The 22,623-nt window shown below is 43.2% G+C and overlaps 1 protein-coding gene across 5 annotated transcripts in view; it reads right to left on the minus strand.

The window, feature by feature from the left end:
* bach2b (BTB and CNC homology 1, basic leucine zipper transcription factor 2b) overlaps window positions 1-22,623 on the minus strand; it is a 98,464-nt gene that overhangs the window by 6,708 nt on the left and 69,133 nt on the right. For all 5 annotated transcript variants that reach the window (XM_084377419.1, XM_084377418.1, XM_084377420.1 and 2 more), the window contains 2 exons: window positions 10,698-12,206; window positions 606-812 (listed from right to left, as the gene is read on the minus strand). In XM_084377419.1, coding sequence (XP_084233545.1) covers window positions 606-812; window positions 10,698-12,206 — 1,716 coding nt within the window. The remainder of the gene's footprint in view (window positions 1-605; window positions 813-10,697; window positions 12,207-22,623) is intronic.

A 22,623-nucleotide genomic window follows, 5' to 3' on the forward strand; every position in this document is an offset into this window, starting at 1 on the left:
ATTCAGTTCATTCAGTAAAACACTATACTTGCATTAGGTTGCAGTATTTCACCCCTGGCAGATGGCCTTTGCATAAGATGGGGCTGTCTATGTATTGGAAAGACACAAATATCTTTGAAATTGGTGCTGCATGACCACTCCCCACTCTCCACAGAGAAAAAGGGTTGTGGTAAACAGTCCTGCTGATGGGTGATGTACTGAGAGTTGGGCGGTGCTTGGTTTTGAAACAAAAAACAGTATGGCAGCCTGCTGGTAACAAACAATATTGTATTATAGCTAAACAGAATGCTAAAATATGTTTCTGAAAACATATTTTCAGGGAAATAGGCAGTGTCCTGACCAGGGAGAAGCCCAACTAACCAGAGCTGTACAGCCCACACACTCAGCGTGGCCACCAGAGGCCCCTCTCATGGTGTGAGCGTGCTGATAGAACGGAGCCGCTCTGTACAATTTCAACCCATTTGAGAGCTACATCACATCATTTCCTTTGGTTTGTTCAGGTAGTGGGTGAGGTAAATCTTATCCCTGATGACAAGTGTCTAATGAAGAGAGCCTCATAGACAGATAACAGCTGAGGACAGAAAAACAGAAAACAGTCGACTCACCAGTTTTCGGATCTCACACTCCAGGTTCAGGATGCAGTCGAGCTTCCTCTTGCGGCAGCGCTGCGCTGCAATGCGGTTCTTACTCCGCCGCCTCACATCATGGATAAACTCAAGCTGTTCCGAGGTCAGTTTGTGCATTTTTACCAACATTTGGAAGTCATTCCGTGGAAGATTTGTGATCTGATCTACAGGGAAAGGCAGCTTCACCTGGAATAGAAAGAAAAAGAGCAGACAGGTGTAATTATACTGAGCATTTTTTAAGTTGGGCAGAATTTGCTGATACATCTATCTTTTGTACGGAGTCTGAAGTGGCCACAACTTAAGACTGTAGCTTCCTCATGAGTAGAACTGATGGTTCTAGAGAAACATTAATCATGATGTTGTAGGAACACCAACGCGGCAATATCACATAGACCTCTGTTCAGCTCAGAGGAATTAGATGTAAATCGTTGCTCCGTAACAGGAGACTGAAGAAGATGTCAATCAAACACACTCTGTACGCATACACACACACACATGCACGCACGCACGCACGCACGCACACACACACACAAACCAAAAGGTCTGAAAATAAAAGGTCTGAAATAAGTGAAATTATTGTTATAAGTTAATAGTTATTTCACTGTCATCCAAATAATATTATTAAAGTATTATAAGTATCAGCTGTAACTTTAGGGTAAACAGCTGCTTAAGTAATGGTTTATAAATCATTTCATGAAATAACTACTGGCTATAAATGACTAATAATTAATGAAGGTTATTATAAAGTGTTACCAGCGTTACACATGATGGGTTTTCCAAAGGAGATACTGATATATATTTTAAACCCATTACCTTTAAATACATGAATTATTCTCCAGAGTTATGAAGCTGGTCGTGTGGAGGAGGCCCTAAAACAGCTCATGAATACATTTTACCACCTTCCATTGGGAGGACTCATGACCTCAGTATTTATACAGTCCTTACTAATAGCTGGATTTCCACCGTCTGTGGTGATTCAAGAGTCAAGATAAACTAATTGCCAACATTGTATAATGAAATTTCTGTTTATTTCCTAAACTACACACATACAAGTATAAGTACAAGGCAGCATCACAGCTAATTCTTTTTTGCTTTCTTTTGAACACAGATTCCTTCAGACAGATTATTAATTGATTATAATTAGGGTTGGACTTTTACGATATGGCTAAGTGCAATATCCAAGTGACAAGAAGTTGAAATCTTCTATATATATATATTATAATTAAACACTTTCAAAGTCTATGTTTGTTTATTGGCACTCACTCTACTGGCTGCTGTCACTTTTGCATGAACAACAAAAACACCTCTCACTAGTCTGCTCTCTTATCAAACATCTCCTGTGTGATTCAATGGATAAGTGATTAACGGTGGATTATATAAATTTACCAGCTACATGAGGGATGATTTACCAGGTGAGGCAATGTGTCACTTGGCGCAGTTGCTGCATTTGACCACAAGATGGCAGAAGAGCACTGCTCCACATGCCTCTCAGAGCAGGATCCGGGGAGCCTTCAGCTCTCTCCGCCTCATATTTAACATGTAGCAACATTTCCAGCAGAGGGGAAAAGGTGATGCAAGAAGAGTCCCTCTCCATCTGTCCCTCTGCACCTGGAAGGCTGCCAGTATGACAGATTAAGGGGGCAGTGACTTGTCAACCTGATCCAAATCAGTGTCAGGTGACTTCTGGGGGCATGAATATCTGCACCAGCAACTAGCAGCAGTGTTCACAGGCAGCAGAACAAAAGAAGTAGTGGAATAAATGCAGCAGTGATTTGGCAGTGGAAACCAAAACCAGAAAGCCATGTGGTATCGCTTCACTGATATGAGAGCATATCATGGTTTGTATGTGTTTATTTTCTTTTCTCAGTTTGGAGAGCAACAATAAGTCAGCCTCTCTCCCTCAGGTGATGGCAAACCTTATGATAAGCACATCATAGGCAGATCCACCCCAGCGGTATCTGTGTGCACCAGGGAGCTGTAGCTTTAGGCGGCAAGTGAAGCAGTGGAGGCATAACAAAGAGCCAGAGGAAGACAGCCGGAAAGCTTGGCAGAGATGAGAGAAGCTGCAGCTCTCTTTCTCCTCTTACTTTCCATCTCCCTCCCTGTGGCTGCCTCTGCAGAGTGCAGGAAGAACAAAGTCAAACAAAGGAGGAAGAGAGGAGAAAGAGGAGCAAGCGATGCGACTCCACGCTCCCACTGTACCTGCTTTCTCGAGCAGGGCCAGATGCTCCCCGGAGACTCTTAACCGCTCAGACGACTGCTGCATAGGCTGCAGCACAGGCAGCTCAGCTCTGTTTCTCCACCAGACAGTACACAGCAGTGGCTGAGGCGTCACCTGGTGTAAGCGCTGCACTCGCGGGAGTAAAGCGAGGTGCCTACTCATGACAGAATTGAAATTACTCCTCACTGAAGAGAAAATCTAGATGTCAATCTATCCCTGAGAGAGAAAATGGCTTGAGTTTCCTCATTAGAAGTGCAGCCCTCTGAGCCGCCAGGAGCCCTATTTCTCATCTCAGCTCGACATCTGCATGCAGACACATGAATAAATAATGGCCCGAGCTTTCAAGGCCACACAAGGCTCTCGCTACTTTGCCAGGGCATGACAACTCCAGCCTCAAAGAGAAGCACGGGGAAAGCTCTAAAACATCAGTAGGAGCTGCCAGCTCCCTCTAAAGCTTAAATGTTTGTGATTAAATAGCTTGTGTACCGTACTGCACAGCAGTTACAGAAGTGTGAGCATTCACACTACAGGATCTGATGGGATCTTTGTCCAAACCAGGCTAGAAAGAGAAGGGGGTAGGAGACGCTGCGACCTTGTGATGGTTTCTTTCTCCCCCTCATCCACCAGTCACTGGTACGCAGGGGATGGCTAAATTTAGCCGCTCCACCACAAGAACCAGTTCAGCAGCAAGGCTGGGATGACAGAGTACGCTTCAACGTTGGTCATAGATTCACAGCCAACTGTTCTGGATTTACATTTCTTTCTCAGTTCTATTCATTCCTCCTCCCTACCCTCAGTCACTCCCTTTCTCTGGGTCATTATGCTGTAAATGGGGTACAGAGTGAAATGTAGGGCTCATCTGTTATCAGGACCAGCACTGTGCTGTGCACTGTTAAAAATAATGGATGTGGCACAGTCTCAAATTCAGCCTCAAAATACTACTTACATGACAAGAGAACAAGTCAGTCAGAGGGTGGAGCTGATCGATTTTCCCTGCTGATGGATGATTCCTTTTAATTCATGTTGTGGTTTGATTTAGCCTGAGATTTATTTTCTAACCTGTTTGATCTTGTGACTGCTCATGTTTCTTGTTCTTTTTGGACATGTTTTTAGCAATGCCGTGTACAATTGTGATGTCACAGGATAAATGAACAAACAAAAACATAATTACTACCAATTTTTTTATTTATTCATTTTTTTTTAAAAACAGGAGCAGTCTGACCTTTTCGGGGAAAATATGTTACATATCTGACCCAGAGTCAGGTGTGAAGATTCACAGTAAACCCATGTCTGTGCATCTAGTTGACATTAGCCTTAATTAGCTTTTGCAAAAATGTTTAACTGTTCCTTTAAACCTTTACGGAAAAAAAACACATGTGACTTATCACATGTAACACAATATTTTACATGAAATAAAAACGTGGTTTCACATGTGCCGTATTCTGAGGCACGAGTGGATTTCCGACGTTTCACATGAACTGCTGTTTGTGTAACACCCCGCAAAAACAACAGACACAGCAATATACCTTTTATGCTAAGCTAGGCTAACCGCATCCTTGCTTCGGCTCAGTATTTACACACACACTATTTCCCAAAAGGTTGCTTTAAAATGACACATATTCTGGGTAAATTCTTGCTTCATTCCTGTAAAACGATGTATTCAAATACTGTTATATTTTTCATTTTAAAACAGCTTTAAACTGTCCATGACTGGTTAAGTAGGATATTTTTGCAGTGTATGTGAGGCTGAGCAGCTGGCAGCCTGCAGCAGGGGGAGACATTAGGTGAGTTGTAGCAGGCTGGGACAGCTCGATGGATGACCCGGACTGCTCTCTGCACTCACCTGCAGTCTCTTGACCTGCTCTGAAGCTTTAACATTCCCACAAACATTTTCTATATTGGCAGCACTCTCACACAAAGGCCCCGGGGCTATCATCTGGCAGTTTGCTTTAAAAGCTGAAGCAATTTTCTAAAATGACTGCTGCTTGACACCTCTGGTTCAGGTCTGTGTAATACTTGTCCCCTATCTAATCCAAACTAAAATGAGATCTTATCCTGTAAGGTGAGCTTTGGAATTCTTCACATTTGTGTTTCTCCGTAACTAACCCTGTTACATCTCACATGCTTGTAAATGGGATTATAAAACAGCAGCACACATGCATGTCCCAAGTCAGATCTTAATGAAGATACTGCTGAGAGGTTCAGTAGTAACTGTTTTATCCCAGGGGTTAAAGGAATAATCTGCAACATTTTCAGATACATATTTTACTGTTTTGCTTCTCTCTTGCTGGGTAATGCAATCAAAAATAATATCAGCATGTATTGAGTTTATAAAAAGCTTTATTCATATAAGACACACCAACAGCAAGTATGTTTGGAATAAACAAATGTGTTGGGTAATTAACTAGAATAGTGTGTTCAACCTTACCAACAGAAAATAATAATAAAAAACAACACCAACAAACAAAACTTGCAGCACTGGACACACTGTTTCATTGCCAAGTTATTTCTGGGAATTTGTGTGCAAAAACACCACAGCACTGGCCGCCAAGCTGCAGCGACGCAGCCAAAATCAACACAACAAGAATCTCGCAGATCACCACTGCAAGGTAGCTGGATGGTAAATGTCTCAGTACTTCCTAAGGACTCAGGACTACCACAGGATGTAAGGCCCTGCAGAGGAAAGGAGTCTTTTCTGTGCCCCATTTGACCCTGAGGGCCCACGTTTGCTTTGGCCGAGCTGTAGCAGCAACCTGGGGATCTCCACTTCATCCTGATCACACACTACACACACCATCTACCTTTCAGAAGAAATAACTCCTTTATTTTGTCACTATATTTGTCCCAATCCACTCGGCGCTCCAGAGCAATCCAGTGTATACTCCAGGGGTGATATGGGGAGTAATGAAGAGGCACTGTATCTCATTTCCTTGTTAATACATTTTTTCATATATGCATCAAGCTAGATAAATATAGATTTCAAAGTAAAATGCTTGGGTAAACAGCATTCCTCCTGCTCACTTCGAACAAGTCTCCCTCTGTGAACTCTGTAGGCTCCCTGTGTTGCCATAAGTACATTTTTTGTGTGCATTGCCATTATTAAATATAGATTTAAGATGGAAATGAATGAATGAAACATGTACCTAAGTTTAAACTTAATCAAGTCTCCTTCACTTGAAAAAGACACCAGTGTGTAAGATTTCATCTGATCTCTTCTGTATTAACACTATTGGATGTGACTAAAACAAGTAAACTGCTCCACAGGCAACATTATGAATGGCAAATCCGACTCAGACCGCAGCCACATCATATCTAGAGTAGAGCAAAGGTTCTCTGGTATAGTGCAAGGGTAGCAGAACTGATATTAAGGTTTGTGCACTTCCTGTCGCACGTTCATTCTATTTCATGTTTCGCCTGATAAAAAACAAACAAACAATGTGCTGATGTTTCAGAACTACTTCCCTATTCCTCCTACTCGCTCGGAGATCAATATTTGCAATGCTGTGGCCCGACGATACACTAGAATAATCTCAACGCCTACATCGCAGCCAGGAGCTGGAGCCCTGAGAGACACTGAGAGAGGAGAAAGACTGCGGTACAAATGGTGCTGTGTAGAGATGTATGGCACATTCTCAACTGAGATGATGCTGCAGTAGCAAGGCCTCAGCCCCTTGACTGTCCCTCAGGACTGTCCAGTCCAGTTGGGACAGTGCTGAACATTAGTTGTGACCTGTGTGAATGCATGCTCTGATCTCCTCACTTTACATGAGACCTTTACTGTGGTTCTGCTTGGAAGCCATTGCAAAAGTTAGCCGAAGTCATGTTTGCTAAAGAGCGTATACTGAGGAGTTATAAAAACTGACTGAATGTCACTTACACAGTAATATTTATTACTGTGAAATAAAGTTTTAGAGTTTTAGAGTGTATTGAATGTAGAAATTCAACTGGATTCAACTTTAATTTGGCAGTTAAGAGATAATGGTAAAGTCCTAAAGTTAGTGAACTGACTAGTCATGTCCGTAGTAATATATCTATTAATATGTCTATAATATATCTATTCAAAGTTTAGTAAAATTAGATAACATTAGCCACAAATGTTAGCTAAGTTGGCTAACATTAGCCACCATGGCCATACAGTGTAGCTGACTGAATATAGAACGGCTTTGTGCTGCTTTTCATCCAACTTTAATTTGGCAGATAATAAGAGATAATGGTAAATGTTAAAACAGTGTAATATCCAAGTACATACAAGTTACTGAACTGACTCAGCAAAGTCTGTTGCCCAGTGATATCTATCTACAGTTAGGTATAAGCTAACATAAGCCAGTGTAATCGGCTTGCTTATAAATTGCTTACAAATTAAACTTTTTTGTGGGATAGCAATAAATGCTAAGACATCATCACAAGTGATAAAGTTAGTGAACTTACTCAGTAGTATCAACACTTACAACAGCATATTGGTCATATCAGATTGACTATAGAGACAAAGCCCCTGTGTGTAGCTTGGCTACTAAAAAGTGTTTTATTGCCACAAATTTAATTCAAATTTTGTGGCAATAATGAAAACATATGCCGAAAAAAGAATGTATGAGTAACACAGACCATGTGGACTGACATCACACAGCAATGTTTATCTAATGTTAGCCAAGGACAATGAACAATGAAATAACAACATCTGTCACTACATAATACGTACTAAGTCCAGACTAAAGGAATCATTCTTCATCTTTCATTTAGACTTTCTTCAATTGAATTTCACTGCTCAGTCAAATTTTTTGAAGGGCTAGTAGAGTTAGTAGAGTTTCAGAACATGGTATTTTCCCTGACACAATATACAATTAGATTTAATTCGATCATTATAGTTGTGTAGGAGGAAAGTCAGACTTTGATTCTAGCAGTATACATTACTGCTGTCATGGTAACGAAGGAGACATATCTAAACTACACATGACAATCACCTAGAAGAGCTACACTTGGGTCCAACTTTACATTTGTAACTAAAGAATATATTCATTTTCTTAGACACACAGTCTCTGCTTTAAGGTGTCTTAACTCTCTGCTGTGTGAAGCTGCTGATAGCTCTCTACACAGATGTGGCTCATATGAACATAACAGCCCATAACCACAGAGCAAGAGCTGCCCAGAGACCTCAAGTGACTCTGGCTACCTTGAATGACTAGGCTTCGGTCAGACTGGCCAGCACTTTAACAACTTCCTTCCTCATCGGGATTCATTGTGTCCAGTCCACAATTCGGGTCTGCAGCTATTTTTATCAAAGCTGCTTTCCCCTCTGCCATTTGCTCTGCAAACACGGTGAGGCCAGCCTTCTCTCTGTGTTTGTTTGTACAGCCGAATTACAGAGAGGGCTGGTCGGAAAAAGAGTGGCCCAGGAAGCATGAGGTAGCATTTCTTCACCACATAAAGGCCAAGGGGAGTAACCTAACACTGAGCTTCATTTTGCAAGCACTTCTCTGTGACCTCCACCAGTGCAATAAACTGTAGAGCAACATTCATTCATGAGGAATCTGATCAACAGCCTGTGATAGTGAGTGGAAAGCTGGCAGATAACCCTGTGTGAGAGATTTGACAGAGAATATTGTGTGGAGTAATGGAGCGCCAACAATGGCTGACACACACATATATACTGTAAACACAGTCGTACCCACACAAAGAAATGACAAAGGGAACTGAAATGTCTCTGAGTCATTTTTAGGCTGCTCTCCCAGTTGATAGCTCCACTGTAAATCAATCCCTCATCATTTATGGCAGCACTTTCAGTAGGCCCTTCAAAGGCCCATAATCTGATGGTGATGCGTGTTGTGTACCACGCTACGAAGGTAATAATTACACATTACTGCTGAGTCTCTTTATCTTGCAGCTCTGTTTGTGCAGGGGAACTGTATTTCTTTTCATGGAGAAGCACAATCCTGTCATGTAGATCCAAACCTTGCAACACACCGACTTGCTCTGTGAATCCTATCACCATGGCAACGCACCACTTTCTCTATCTCTCCCTTTCTGCTCCCCCTGTGCACTTAGAGCAGCCCTCTCCACCAAGCTCATCAAAAATAATTCTGCCTACACCTCCAGCAAACACCACTGAATTTAATATCACTAGAGCCAACATGGCCTGGTGGTTAACACAGAGCCTCCTGGAGCCAAAGGTCGTGAGTTCAAGCTCTGTAACAACATATGACAGTCTAGAGAAAAACACATGACGATGGGAAAACCTCACAACTGATTGCAGTGATGTATAATTTATTGTGAAAGCATTTCAAATCCCATCCAGGGGAGCCCCTTTTCCAAGCTCTGCTGAGTATCTGAGCAGCCCAGTCGCCAGGATAAAAACCCTTCTCAAAAACCACTACATTCACATTTATATGTGTCATACGTACTATATTGGCATTTTTACTATATGTGTCACATAATGTTCACATTACATGTTTGTGACCTGACTTTCATATCATGAGGTGGAGGGGAAGGTGGTTTGTGGCGACCAAAGCAAGTATGTTAAGCCAAAACATGACCTAACCCTAACCTCTAACCCTAACCTGTAACCCTAACCAAGGGGTTTTTGTGACTACACCTAATTGTAAGCGTAAGCCCAACATAAAATATAACACTGAATCTAAAGAAATGAAAAGTTTCAATGTATCCGTGGTTTGCAGAAAGGTTCTATTACATTTATTCTGGCGACTGGGTTGATTCGCAAACATTTTGGAGATGCAAGGTTTTCCTCTGACGGCAACAGCATGTCTCATTGAAAGATGATCTCATTGAGATGCAGATGGAAATTTTAATCACTAAAAGTGAGTAAACAACATTACTACATGGAAGCAAAGCTATTCTTTGTGAATTGACTTTATTGTCTTCCACTTTCCCTCAGGTGGGAAATCTGCTAATTTCAATGTTATTATTACACCTGTGCTGTGCTCCATCAGTGTGTTAGAGGGTCCCTCGCTGATCTTTACCAGGTAAACAACAACAGTCGTCTAGTCTGCAGCTTTGAGGACGTCTGCCCAGCTGGATTAGGGGAGGATGATTAGAGGATTGGCTATTCATCCTTGTCAGCACTGTTGAGCTGCGTTACAGTGCTGTCATGAGACCGAGCTGAACCTCTCGCCCACTCACATTCATCTCACTGCAAAAGCTCAATTAAAACTTTATGGGCAAGCACATCCCTGTTCTGAAGTATTGGTTTAAATCCCTTTGTGACCCACCTCATAGCTTCACTGTGGCTGAGCATCACAGCTAATTATCAAGAGATCAGAAATGTCGGCAAGGCTACACAGAGAATTAGCATATGCATATTTACAGGCGAATGTCACTGTTTCTGCTGGGATAAAATGAGCTAGTTAGGCTAGTTGGCACTGGCAGGGAGATAGATAGAGCCAGAGGGAATCACTTCAGAGGGAAGTTCTGCCCTGGGAGAATCCTGACCTTACAATCGCCTGCAGTGCAGTGCCACACACACACACACACACACACACACACACACACACACACACACACACACACACACACACACTACTCTCAGCTAATATGATCAACCAGTCACAGTCTTGGAAAAAAACAGCATCGCAGCCTCCTGCATTTACACTGTCATTTGTGCTCACATTTTCACTCATTACACAGATCTCCAGCAGTGCATAAAGCAGATTAATAATATCAAAGCACATCTGTGCCCTTTGGTGGTGCTGTAAATCTTGTACTGAACACTCCTGCTTCAATTACATGATGATTTAATGACTGCTAATGCAGACCTGGAGAGCAGGCCACTGCGATATAATTAGCCTTGGTGGAATTGATTATGATGGCTACACATGTGAAAGACAATGTTTTACACTCACCTCTGGCCCTTGCTCTTGTACATGGCAGGACTCGCTGTCTCCCTCTGAAAAGGAGCCTGACTCGTCGCTGGAGTTGATTCCATAGGACTGCTCACATTTGATCTTGGGCCGCACCTGGTTAAAAAGGGTGTCTCCACCCACACTTTGCTCCTGCTGGTCCACATTGAGGCAGCGTGCCACGTTGGAGCATGGCGAGGAGGAGAACTCAAACTGGGGCAGGCTGCAGGGAGAGCCTCCACTGCCGTCCTCAGCATAGGAGTATGAGGAGCAGGAGCTGGAAGTCCTGGTGCGTGTCTCACAAGGCGGCGAGCGTGGGCACACTTTGATTGGCACTGGGCAGCTGGTGTTGGGTCGTGGGCGGCACAGGATCGGGGGCTCAGAGGAGGTGGTGCTGGGAGAATAGGTCTGGGTGGTAGGGAGGGACTGGCTGGCTCCAGCCCACACGCCCTTTGGCATGTGCTCCGTGAGCTCCATCTCCAAAGAGTTCCCACCAGGGTAGGAATGCGCTGGGGTACCCAGACGGTTGCAGGCCCCTGAGGAAAATATGACACTACGGCGGTCTAGCTCAACTTCCTGTTTGCAGACCCCATCACAGGAAGCGGACTTGAGGGACAACCCAGCAGGGAAACCGTCCATGTCCTTTGGGGATGTAACAGACAGACCTAGCTCCCCAGTGAAAGGCCTGAAGTCTTTTTTGTGATCTCCCTGAGAGTTTCCTTTGTCCTGGGGGCAGACAAGTCTGTTGGTGAATAGCTGCTGTGATGTGTTGGGCAGACTGGGTAGGTCAACCCCTTTCTTGAAGAAGGCTCGGAGGCAGGAAGGGGACTTGGTTCTCTTCGTTCTTTCCACAGATATTGGGTTTTCCATCTCCATGGCAGTCACACTGTCCTTATCCCTGACGTCCTGCTCGTCCCCTGACAGGCACAATGAGATGGCCTCTTCCTCTGCCTGTGGTTCAACTTTGATCTGGGTCAAAGGCGGCCTGCCCTGACCCAGCACTGCCCCACTATCGCTGCTCTCCTTTAATGTGCTTGGAAAACCTGAGGTACTGGTGTCTGAGGAGGTGTCATTGTGCTTGTTGCAGGCCCACTGGTATTTCCTGTACTTAGGGCATCGTGGCAGGTCTGATGCTCCGTGCCGATCAAAGTCTAGCCGGCCATCCATGAAGTTACTGGGCACAGCCACTGCTAACCGATCATCATCAGGGTGTCGAAAGGGGGTTAGGGCGTCAGCACATCGGCGCACTCTGGGGGAGTTGGGCCTTTCCACCTCTGACTGCATGCTCTCATCCTCTGAGTTGTTCACCTCCGCTGCCACCTTGTGACAGAGCAGCAAGCCATCCTCCTCGCTGCGCAGCTGAGCTTCCAGGAAGCGAAAGCATGAGTCCTCAAGGTTGTGCATGCGCAGGAATTCAGCACAGCGGATGACCTCCTGGATGTTTTCTCTGCTGAGTAACAGCTTAGCAGTGTAGGCAAACTGCAACAATGGGGCGAATCCCCTGGCAGTGACCTGCAAAAAAACAGGGAAATTGCCAGCATTACCATCAGCACAGCCATTGTTCAAAGCACTTGGAGTGTGGTGAGACAACCCGACAGCTCCAACGACCATAAACAAACACTGTAAAGTACCGGTTAATCTTTTTATCGGGTCAGCACTGAACATTCTATACAGCAGTAAATAAGAACTGGTGCTCTGGGGATGTTGGCAGGTTGTGTGTCCAGCCTCATGTTCATAATAACAACCTGTGGGACATTCCAGCAGTCTACCACTGTCTGCTCTGTGGTCATATCATTGGTTTTGCCTACACACCCTCATGTCACTGCTTCGTATTTGTAAAACCCCTACTTACTTGAGGCAAGAAGGATGTCTAAGCACAAGTGTTGCTTTTTATATTCTTTTTTATTATTATTATTTTTTTTCATATATTTTTATATATGAATGAAATGTTTAGGTTTGATATCCAGCCCCTATTATACCTGGGACCTACAGTTAAAAAACTGCTTTGCTTACCCATTTTGCCTTCAACACATTTACGACATGAACGTGTCGACCAGTACTCTGTACTACAGCCCCACAGCCTCACTTTCTGTGTCAGTGCCCTGCATCCTTAGGTCAAGTGCCTGTAAAGCCTAATGGTTTGTAAGACTACGGCTTATCCCCCTTGTGGCCATGTGGTGCAGGATGATAGAGGGAAGCCTTCCATTTAGACTTAATGCCAGATAATTAGGTAAACTCCTGAGCCTGCAGAAGTCCAGGCTGCCCTCTGCTGCTGTTGTCACTGAGCACACAGACGAGAGAAAGGAGCCAGAGGAGCCGGCTTTAATGCGAAGCTTGTCTGCCGTTTGGAGATCAGCGTGAGGTTCACACTAGGTTACGTTCATCACTTTACTCAGGCTCTAGCGCCCAATCCCTGCAGCTTTATCCCGGTTCATTCTCTGGTGACAAACAAATTACAGTTGGATGCTTGGGGAATGCAATCAAACCACACACACACACAGAAGGTGCAAACGCAATTACAATGGGCTCACTTTGAATCTTGGACGGTATTGTTTGCTCTACAAAGCACCTTTTCAGAGGCTGAGTGATGTAAAATCTTTCTTACAAGAACTAACAGTCTCGCAGATGTAGGGGATGAGCAGCACAATGTGGTTTTAATGAGCCCGCTGTTTACTGATTGTTTTGCTGCCTTTGTTGGGGGAAACGAGAAGATGAATTACTCTAGGTGGAATGGTATCCACTGTGTGAGCACTGCTGCGGCTTCCAAAGGTCCAGCGGTCTTTGCCAGGCACCCCACTTGTAAAACAGGATTTTCCCTCCTAAGTAATCGGGCTTCAAAAACCACAGAGTTTACTCTGTGGTTTTTTCCACCCGGAAAAACAACTAAGCAGTTTGCATGAGGAAACACAAATATGTCCGTAAAAAATAGCTTGAGGTCATCGGAATGAGTCTAAGAATGCATTAAATCATTTGGCTGTGTGGATTTTCAGGGAAATGAATAAACATGTGCATTAGGTTTCTGCTTTGTTTTTTTTAGAGGTTTGAATAAAGTAGAGCCAGTACTTTATTGACTTCTTCCTTATTCACTTTCCAAAAATGCTATGTGAAATTAGAGATAATACATGCTGGAGGCTCAGAACTTATGAGGACAATGGAGGATGTGTCTGTGGCAATCTGAATGGAACATGACCCCAAAATACAGACGGGGGATTATGTGATTAAAGAACAGATATGAGAATTACAGCTTTAAATTGTAAAACACCCAACTTGACTTTGAGCTAAACTCAATGATCTGCAAGATTATATGTCAGAACAACTGTACTAAATGGAGTCTGGATTTAAACTGTGGTCGGATGATACTTTTAACATTTGCCTCGAGCACACACTGACGTTCATACTGCGCTTGTGACTGACGATCTTTATGCAGCGCACATGTTATCAGTGGCTGCAGTGTTGCAGCCAGGAATTAAGAAATACTGACATCTTCCTTGTCAATGAAAATAATTGGCAACATGACTTTGTACTTTTGATTATTAAGATTTTCTGTACATTTTATTTCCAAACAGGCTTAAATTCTGCTTCAAACCTTTAGCCACACTGCCCAGAATAAATTTTGGTGGTAAAAAATAGAATTCTTCATTCAGTATATACATTTCTATACTCATGGATCACGCTTTTTCCAAAATCCAACATCTTTCTTCACTTTTTAATTCATTGAATGGCCTAAAAGTAGTCAAATTTAGATATAATGCGTTTACATAGGAATCAGTCCATTTAGAACATCCCCCAGCAGGCTTAAACCCTCAAATCAGTAGGAAACCTTCCACAGTTTTTTTTGTAATCTGATTACTGTGGGCTATAACATGTGATTAGTTAAATTTATCAATCCGGATAAACGCCTTGAGGTGAACCGCAAGCCAGTTTCACATCAACGTGTGTAATAGCTACACTGAGCCACAAGTAATCAATCAGCTTGACATAGATTACAGTTTTGAAACAGAGAAAGCAAAAAGGACTAGCTTAGCAACGGTGGCTGTGGATGTCTGGTACTTTAGCCTTTTGCTATCCAAAACTGACAAAAAAATAAAAAATGAAACAGAAATACTAAAAAACTGATGGCCATTAACCTGTCATATTGTTGATTTATTGAGGAAGGTGTTTTTTGTTGAGAAATGTTGAGGGTATCATTGAAAGAAACCCTTAACAACGTAGCAATGACTAGAAGAAGACATACTGTACGTCAACACTGGGAGAATGCAGGATGCACGGCAAACTTTGAAGCCAATTTAAGATCTAAAATCTTTGTTTTTATTGTGAAAACACCATCAAACAGGCACATAACATTGTTCTCTTCCATGAACAGCAGTTCCTAATTAGAAGACACTACTATGTGTGAGTCTGTTGAAAAGCTTTAATCATGTCTCCATTGTGAGATGAGACGCTTCTTCTTGACCACAACAGCTATCAAATCTGTCAATATTTCTTTCAGATGGACTATGACAGCTTGAAATAATTCCCAAATTGGTTAATAAGTCAATTCTTCGTGGCCCTGTTGCCTCCATTGATAATGCAGTGGTGACCACATTTGATTGATCATGCTATAAAAAACAATGTAAATTTAAACTGACATAATCAGATGTGTTTGCTGTTGGTGTGTCAGAGTTTTGGTTTAAATCTTAATTAATGTGTATTATTATGTTAACACACATCTGCTCATATCTCTGTCGCTGTGATACGATTACAACCAAATGTTTATGATGTGAAGCGTCATACCAGCACCAGTCTGAACAGATGTGTGATATACGCTAAATACACATATGTTTGCATACAGTTGTAATGTATGTAATTTAATGCAATACAATGTATGATGTGACTACTACCAACAGTTAATATAAGATATTTCTGTATTTTCTGAACTGCAGGGTGCACTCAAACTGGTCCTGATAGTTGAAGCTCCATCCTTTGAGTGTTAACCCAGTGCATCCACCGGCTGCCGCCTCCCAGCATGCCTCTGGTCTAAAGCACCTTGCAGTGAGCGCTGGCTAACAGACAGTCCAACAGCAACGGGCATATCAGTCATTGTTAAGAGGAAGCTGCTGACTCCATATCTGTGAGGGGGATGGTGTGTATGTGTGTGTGTGTGCCTGTGCCAGAGTAAGTGGGTGGGTGGGTGTGTGTGGTGTGTGTCTGAGTGTGACGGATTGGGGGGAGGGTAGAGGCTTTGACTGGACTATCCGCTCTTCTGATGAGCACAGCACATCCACTACACTACTGCTGCAGCACTGCTCAGGAACATCGACACACTACACACACATCCATGTTTTCATCGCTTGTGGGGACATTACATAGACATACATACAATTCCTGAGCCTTATCTCAACCACTACTTACCTAACCCTAAACCCTTTACCCTAACCCTCACCCTAAAATGTAATGATGCATGTCCAGCATTTTGGCCCCCACAAAGCTGGCGGACATCATGCCTTGAGTGGGCTTCTTGTTTTTTTCTACCCCACAAATGACCACACATACTTTTATGTAAGCAGCAATGCATCCATTGATTTTTTTTTTCACTTTACAGCATATGATGACATACTGTATGTGCCCTCTAGATTGCGGATGGGTCTTTCATATTTCAGATCATTAAGCTAGTGTAATGATCTTGATGAAATTAATAAACTAATTTCTTTTTTATATATACATCAATGGGGTGCCCCAGAGATTTACTTAAATGTCCATGAAACTGGAAGACTTTCAAGACACAGTTAAAAATAAAAAAAATATCGAAATCTGTGCAGCAGAGGCAGTGATCTCCTGATTATTAGTCCCTATGTGGGTCAATCTCCAAAAATAGTGGATCCTACATCACCCATAATGCAGCCAGCAGCACCCTCTCATTAGACCCTCTATCATCAACCAATCACGTTGTGTGAAACAGACGTCACGTCACAACTCATGAGAATGGCAGCCCTGTTCATTGTTTGTGTTTGTCATCACCCTGTTTTCTATGACAAAGATGACATGGGATGAGTGGTCTCGATTGCTCCCTGCACAGACTGCTGTATATGTGGGATTTACCAACGGTGGAACTGATGCTGTAGTATCCAGCATCAGTGAAGTGAGCTGTCTGCACAGAGCCCAAAGGATATTAAAAGACAACAGCCACCCGGCCACAGTCTGTTCACCCTGCTGCCATCTGACAACAGATACAGAAGTATCTGCTGCTGTACCACCAGACTACAGAGCAGCTACTTTCCTCAGACTTATACTCAATTCATCCGCTACACCCCACCATGAAAATAGTTATTCTTCTGAAGCATAAAGGGACTACAACTTCATTATGTTGTACAACCCTAATATAAAACCTTTATATTGTTTGATGTGCGTTTTGAGCACTGACATATAAATTAAAGGGGCACTATGTTGCTTTGGAGATGAAATTTAAACTCTTTTAACATTTAGAAGATCAATGACACACACGCACTCACGCACATGCGCGCGCGCGCGCGCACACACACACACATACACACACACACACACACACACACACACACACACACACACACACACAGTTAGTTAACGTAGATCAAGCCATGCCGACTGTGGTGGTTTAAATGAGTCTGGGCGGCCGGCTGCTTCCCGGGCTGCTGATAAACAGCAAAGCTGCTGGAGGAAAAGTGCTGAGCGTACCAGGGATCTATTTTCAGCTAGTATCAGCAGCTGCTGCCTGCGGGAGTGCATCTTTATGTGTGCCCTGCACCATATGTGATTACTCCACTGTTACAACCAGCACAGCAGCCTAATGAAGGAACGCGTTGAGGGAGCAACACAGGATGGAGAGAGGGAGGGGTAAATACTGAGGTAGGATGGATGGAGTTCAGAGGAAAATGAGAGAGGAAGGGAGACGGTCACAGTGTAGGAAACAAAGTGTTTAAGGAAGAAGAGGAGGACAGGGAGGATACACAGAGTGTTTCCTGGTCATTAGCTGACTGCCATGACATTTGAAGCATTTCAGCTGTTAGCAGCAGTTAGTGTATGAGTTAAGACAAAGAGACAAATTCATCAACCTGACAGATTGGGGCCATTTTAGGCGAACACAGGCCTGCTCTGCGTCTGGAGAGGACAGGCGATACCATTAAAGGGCAGCAAATTATAGACAGGGGCCAATCATAGACCTGGACAATTCTCATGACACTTTTAAGAAACCTGCCAAATATCCTTTCATAAACAGGCTGAGCAAAACTATATCATCCTGCCCTCTCCTCCTTAGATCACTCTCCTCTTTTCTCACCCAGTGCTCCTCTCTTACAGCGGCCTTTTGGCTCCATAGAGGAGAGAGGGCTAATTTATGCAAATGTTCTCCAGTGAATTCCTGCATGTCATGCATGCTAATGAGGACATGGCATGGCATGACAATGGAGTGCTTCCCCACGCAGGAGAAAACACTCCGTCTCCATTGGAGGGAGCAGCCGACGCTTTAACATCAGATCTGCTGAGTAACCTGACATTAACCTCTGTGTTCGCAGACAAACAATAAGGAGCCTGAGTCACAGCACTAATGGAAATGAAACAGGCGCTGTACTGTATGCTGTCATGACGCCATTGCGGGTTAAGCTGTTATGCTGGAGGAGATGTGCAGGGACAAAGGCCTGCCGCAGAACAGAAAAGCTCTAGGGCAAAAGTCTTTTACAAAGACAGCTGGAGCAGAAATACAGTAACTTATGAACCTATCAAACAGTCAGATGAAAGAAGACAAACTGTATCATTTACCAGGCTAAAAATCTGATAATATCTGAAATCACAAGCTACTTGCACCACATTAGAAAGGTACTGTAAGTAAGTAGGAACTTGCACGACCTTCCAAGCACTCCCTCTTTCCACTCATTTCTGTCTGGAATGCAAATTATTACAAATCATTCACAGTAAGCATCATGTCTGATTTAGTTGATGCCAAATGTTTTTAATCACTGTGGGTTATTGCAGTGATACCTGCAGAATAGTTTGTAAGGTCTGCACTGTATTACCAAGTGACAATGTAACCTTTAAAAAACATTAATTGGACATGTTTATTGTGAAAGAGTACTGATCCATATCTGCATTTCATTTATCTGCAACCTGTGATGTGAAATTAAAAGAAATCAATGGCTGTCTGAGTGAAGGGAAATTATTAAGAGTTTAGTTGGAAATAACTCACTGTATACACAACTTGTAGCAAGGATATAGGTGTACAAAGTAGCTGACATAGCAAATGATGCGTTTCTTGTTCAGCGATAACAGCAACATTTTTTACACAAAAGCTGTACATACAAAATGTCTGCCCCCCCAGATTTGATTAGTTGCTATGACACAGATATGTACTGAGGAGGGGTCATTTCAAGCTCAAGTATTAAGTTTGCTCTCTAAAATGACAGCCTCAGATCAGCCCAGTCGGCTGAATAAAATGCTGGCAGTTAATGTTTCTGAGACATTTGTAAGTGTGAAGCCACTGTGCCTGTTTGTTTTGAACAAAACAGGCATTTTATGCCAAAACATGATCTTTTCCTAATCCTAACTCTGTGACATTTGTGCCAAAACCTAACCAGATTATGATGAATGCAGAAAGTGTTGTTACAACTTAAAAGCAAATTGAACCTAATGAAACATGAGGTTGCAACATAAAGTCTCGACATATCTGTTGTTTGCAGAAAAGTGCACTGCCAACATTTTTTCTGGTGAAAAACTGTTTGGGTTGGGTTTTATTCATGAAAAATAAAAATAAGTAAAACCCACCCCTAACCCTTACTCCTCAACCTAACCCTTATACATTGAATTAAAACAGAAATACATTACAAGCAGCCTATAAAACAAGCCAGAAGACCTGCTGCTATATCAGTCTTCTAGAGCCTTCTTGGTTCTAGTAATAAGTCCAATAGTTCAGGTGCTGAATATCTATGAACAAAGGTTTAGTGCACATTAGACAAGTGTTAACAATGAAAACATGGGCTCAGCACAGTGAATACATTTACACATTTTCACAATGAGAGAATTGGAAACGTAAGGAAAGTGTCATCCTCAGTGACAGCAGAAGCTCAGACATTCCTGGTGCTGAGCTGTGGGTAAGTAACCCCCCCCCCCCTTAAGGTGGATTAAATCAGATAGTGTATGTCCTAATCCTCTCCCAGTGCAGCTTACTGCACAGGCCAGACACTGGGGAGGACATAACCCCACATCTACACTATTTAAGAAACAGGCTCAAGTTTCAAGACTTTGTTTGGGCATTTCTGACCATACAGTTATTTTAATAAATCCTTTAATTTCTCCAAGTATATTAACAAAAAACAAAAAACTAAACCAAAAAATAACCTTAAAATGGTATTCAGCCCAGACTGATGAAAGTCTGTGTATTCCTTTCATTAAGGGGGATGTTGGCTGCTTAGCTGTGCGAAGGTGGAGGTTAAATACAAAGGGCATAAACACGGGGATCACACCGCAGGCTGTCACCCGAAGGCTGGCTGCTCAAGGTGCTCCTGCATCCAGCCTCTCACACTCAGACAAAGGCCCTGCATTTTCTCTGTCAGCTTGTGACATGAGACGTGTCCTTGTGTTGGCAGAGAAAGAGAGACCCCCTGCTGGACCAAGGGGGTTGGGTATTAGTGCCAGTGCTACCACTGCAGCGCATCACTCCTCTCTCTACCGCTTCCTCTTCATCTTCTACCACCCAACCCCCATCTTAAAGGAAGGCAGCGCTCTGTCCCTGGCTCCTGGCTTCCACCATCTGTCTAATAGGCTGTGTTTGTGTGATAGTGTCCTGGCCAGGCACTCAGTGTGGGGCCAGTCCAAGTGAGGCCCCCTTAGATTAGCCGGTATTGTGCAGGTTGAGCCCTGATCAACTTTGACCTCAGGTGGTGGATGGATGTCACTCATCAGTGCTTCTAAACCACAGCAAGAGCATTACATGTGCCTGGCCCAAGTCTATCTCAAAACAATGAGCTCGCTTAAATGCAGTCTGATGCTTTGCAGTCTCAACCTTCCTTCACAAGGTTTTAACCCTAAGTCCTACAGATTTCTCCTTTGCATCGAAGAGAGTACAGTGATTATTTGCATAGCCACAAGGGGTCACTATTCAGGTGAATATAAAATATGTCACTTGCACTTGAAAGAGCCAACAGTGACGCCATTTTTCTGATGAGGCCAGTCTCCAGTTGTCGCCAACATGTTAGCAAATCAATACTACTGGCAAGATTGCCAATAAATATGATTTGAAAATGTATGATCCACACAGGGTGATTACAAGAGATTTTGGTGACCACCTGACCTCTCTTTTAAACCCAATATTTGCACTTGACTTCCATTTTATTCCACAATGCATATAACCAGATCTAATGGGCAGATTGCCATGAAATAACCCACATTTGTCTTGCATTTCTGCCTTTCTGGCCCTGGCCTTCAAACCCTGGACCAGTGCGACCAGCCTTCACCCCAAATTACCCCAACTGGGTTTGCCTTCGACATCCCACCTGACTGCTGGATTCGCCCTCTGTCATTTCTCTCTTCCACTGACACTTTGTGGTTTTGGTGCTCCTGGCTGAATGGGAGTCTACATGATGCATGGAATCGTAACTGTCATGTGCTGGCGCCCTATCTCAAACTGCCTGATTGATGGTCTTGGGTGGGGAGAGCCATTGAGGCTAACCCTACCCCGGCCCTAACTACCATTAGTACAACCTACTTTTTGACCTGTTGCTACTTTTAAAGGTGTAATTTGTCTATCTTTGGCTGTAAGTAGCTACCATTAGCTAATTAGCTTATGGTTCAGTTAGCTGTGGAGCCAGTGGCCCTAGAGTTTGCTTGGACCAAGACCTCAGATCACAGAAGGAGTCATCTCAGCCAACTGGGCTCAGCCACACGCAACATGTCTGGACACCAAACCAAAAACAGTCTCTGAGACTGACAGGGGATCCAGCACAGTGTTAGTTCTTTTTTTTCAATGTTTTAAGCAAAAATTCTGACCATATCTTACATATCGCCCCTGTAAGTCATCATTAATGACAAATAACAGTATTCCATTTAACATTTTCAGTTTGTGTGGCATGAACACTGCAGTCTTTAGGGGCCACAAGCACCACTTCAGACTTTTTGTCTTGTCGAAATAAATCACAGCAAATCCTTTGTTACACTGCAGGTGGATACACTCTCCCTTTTCACAGGGTGCACATTTGTGTGTGTTTTCTTTTGAGATGAAAAATGTGGAGTCTTTTCTGGCTCATGACTAAGGGAAGAACTGACAAACAGGAGGTGGTTTGAGGTCTGTAAACCAGCACTCTGCTGAATCAGAGTGCTGTCCGCTCCTTTCTTTCCAGAATAAAAATCAAGAGAGGGCAGGAATGGTAGCCCTGAGAATCCACCGCCATCATTCAGCCAGTCAAACATTCCCACACTGGATGTCAGATGTGCAAACAAGAAGACTATAGAGTAGCTAATCATTGAAGACTGTGAATAGTTATTTGATTTGTTCAAGTCAACAGAATTAACACTGATGTAATTACTACAATAAATTGGGTTTCAGGAATAACATGAACAGTAGTGAGGATCACCAGATTCTCACCATCAGCCTCTTGTACAGAAGAACAGAGATTAGCTGACAGCAGTCTGCTGTGATCATGACAGTGATGACTGAGTCACATCTTTGCACAAAGTTCCACAATATGGAGGTCATTTTTGTTTGTCACAGTGATGACTGCTCCTCTCCAGTGGAGGGCTCTCTTCGAAATTTCTCTCCATGGATTGTATTTATGGCACACTGATTCTTATGAATCCCCCTTTGTTCTTACAGTCAGAAGAAATATGATGTAGAGAAGCAATGTGTGTGTGTGTGTGTGTGAAGCCTCCATCGTCCAACACGGACGTTGTGCTCTTCTGTTCCTTCCCCCTGCTGGCTGGCCCGGAGGAC

Source organism: Pagrus pagrus, assembly GCF_965226575.1.
Source record: "Pagrus pagrus genome assembly, chromosome: 16".
Taxonomy (NCBI): domain Eukaryota; kingdom Metazoa; phylum Chordata; class Actinopteri; order Spariformes; family Sparidae; genus Pagrus; species Pagrus pagrus.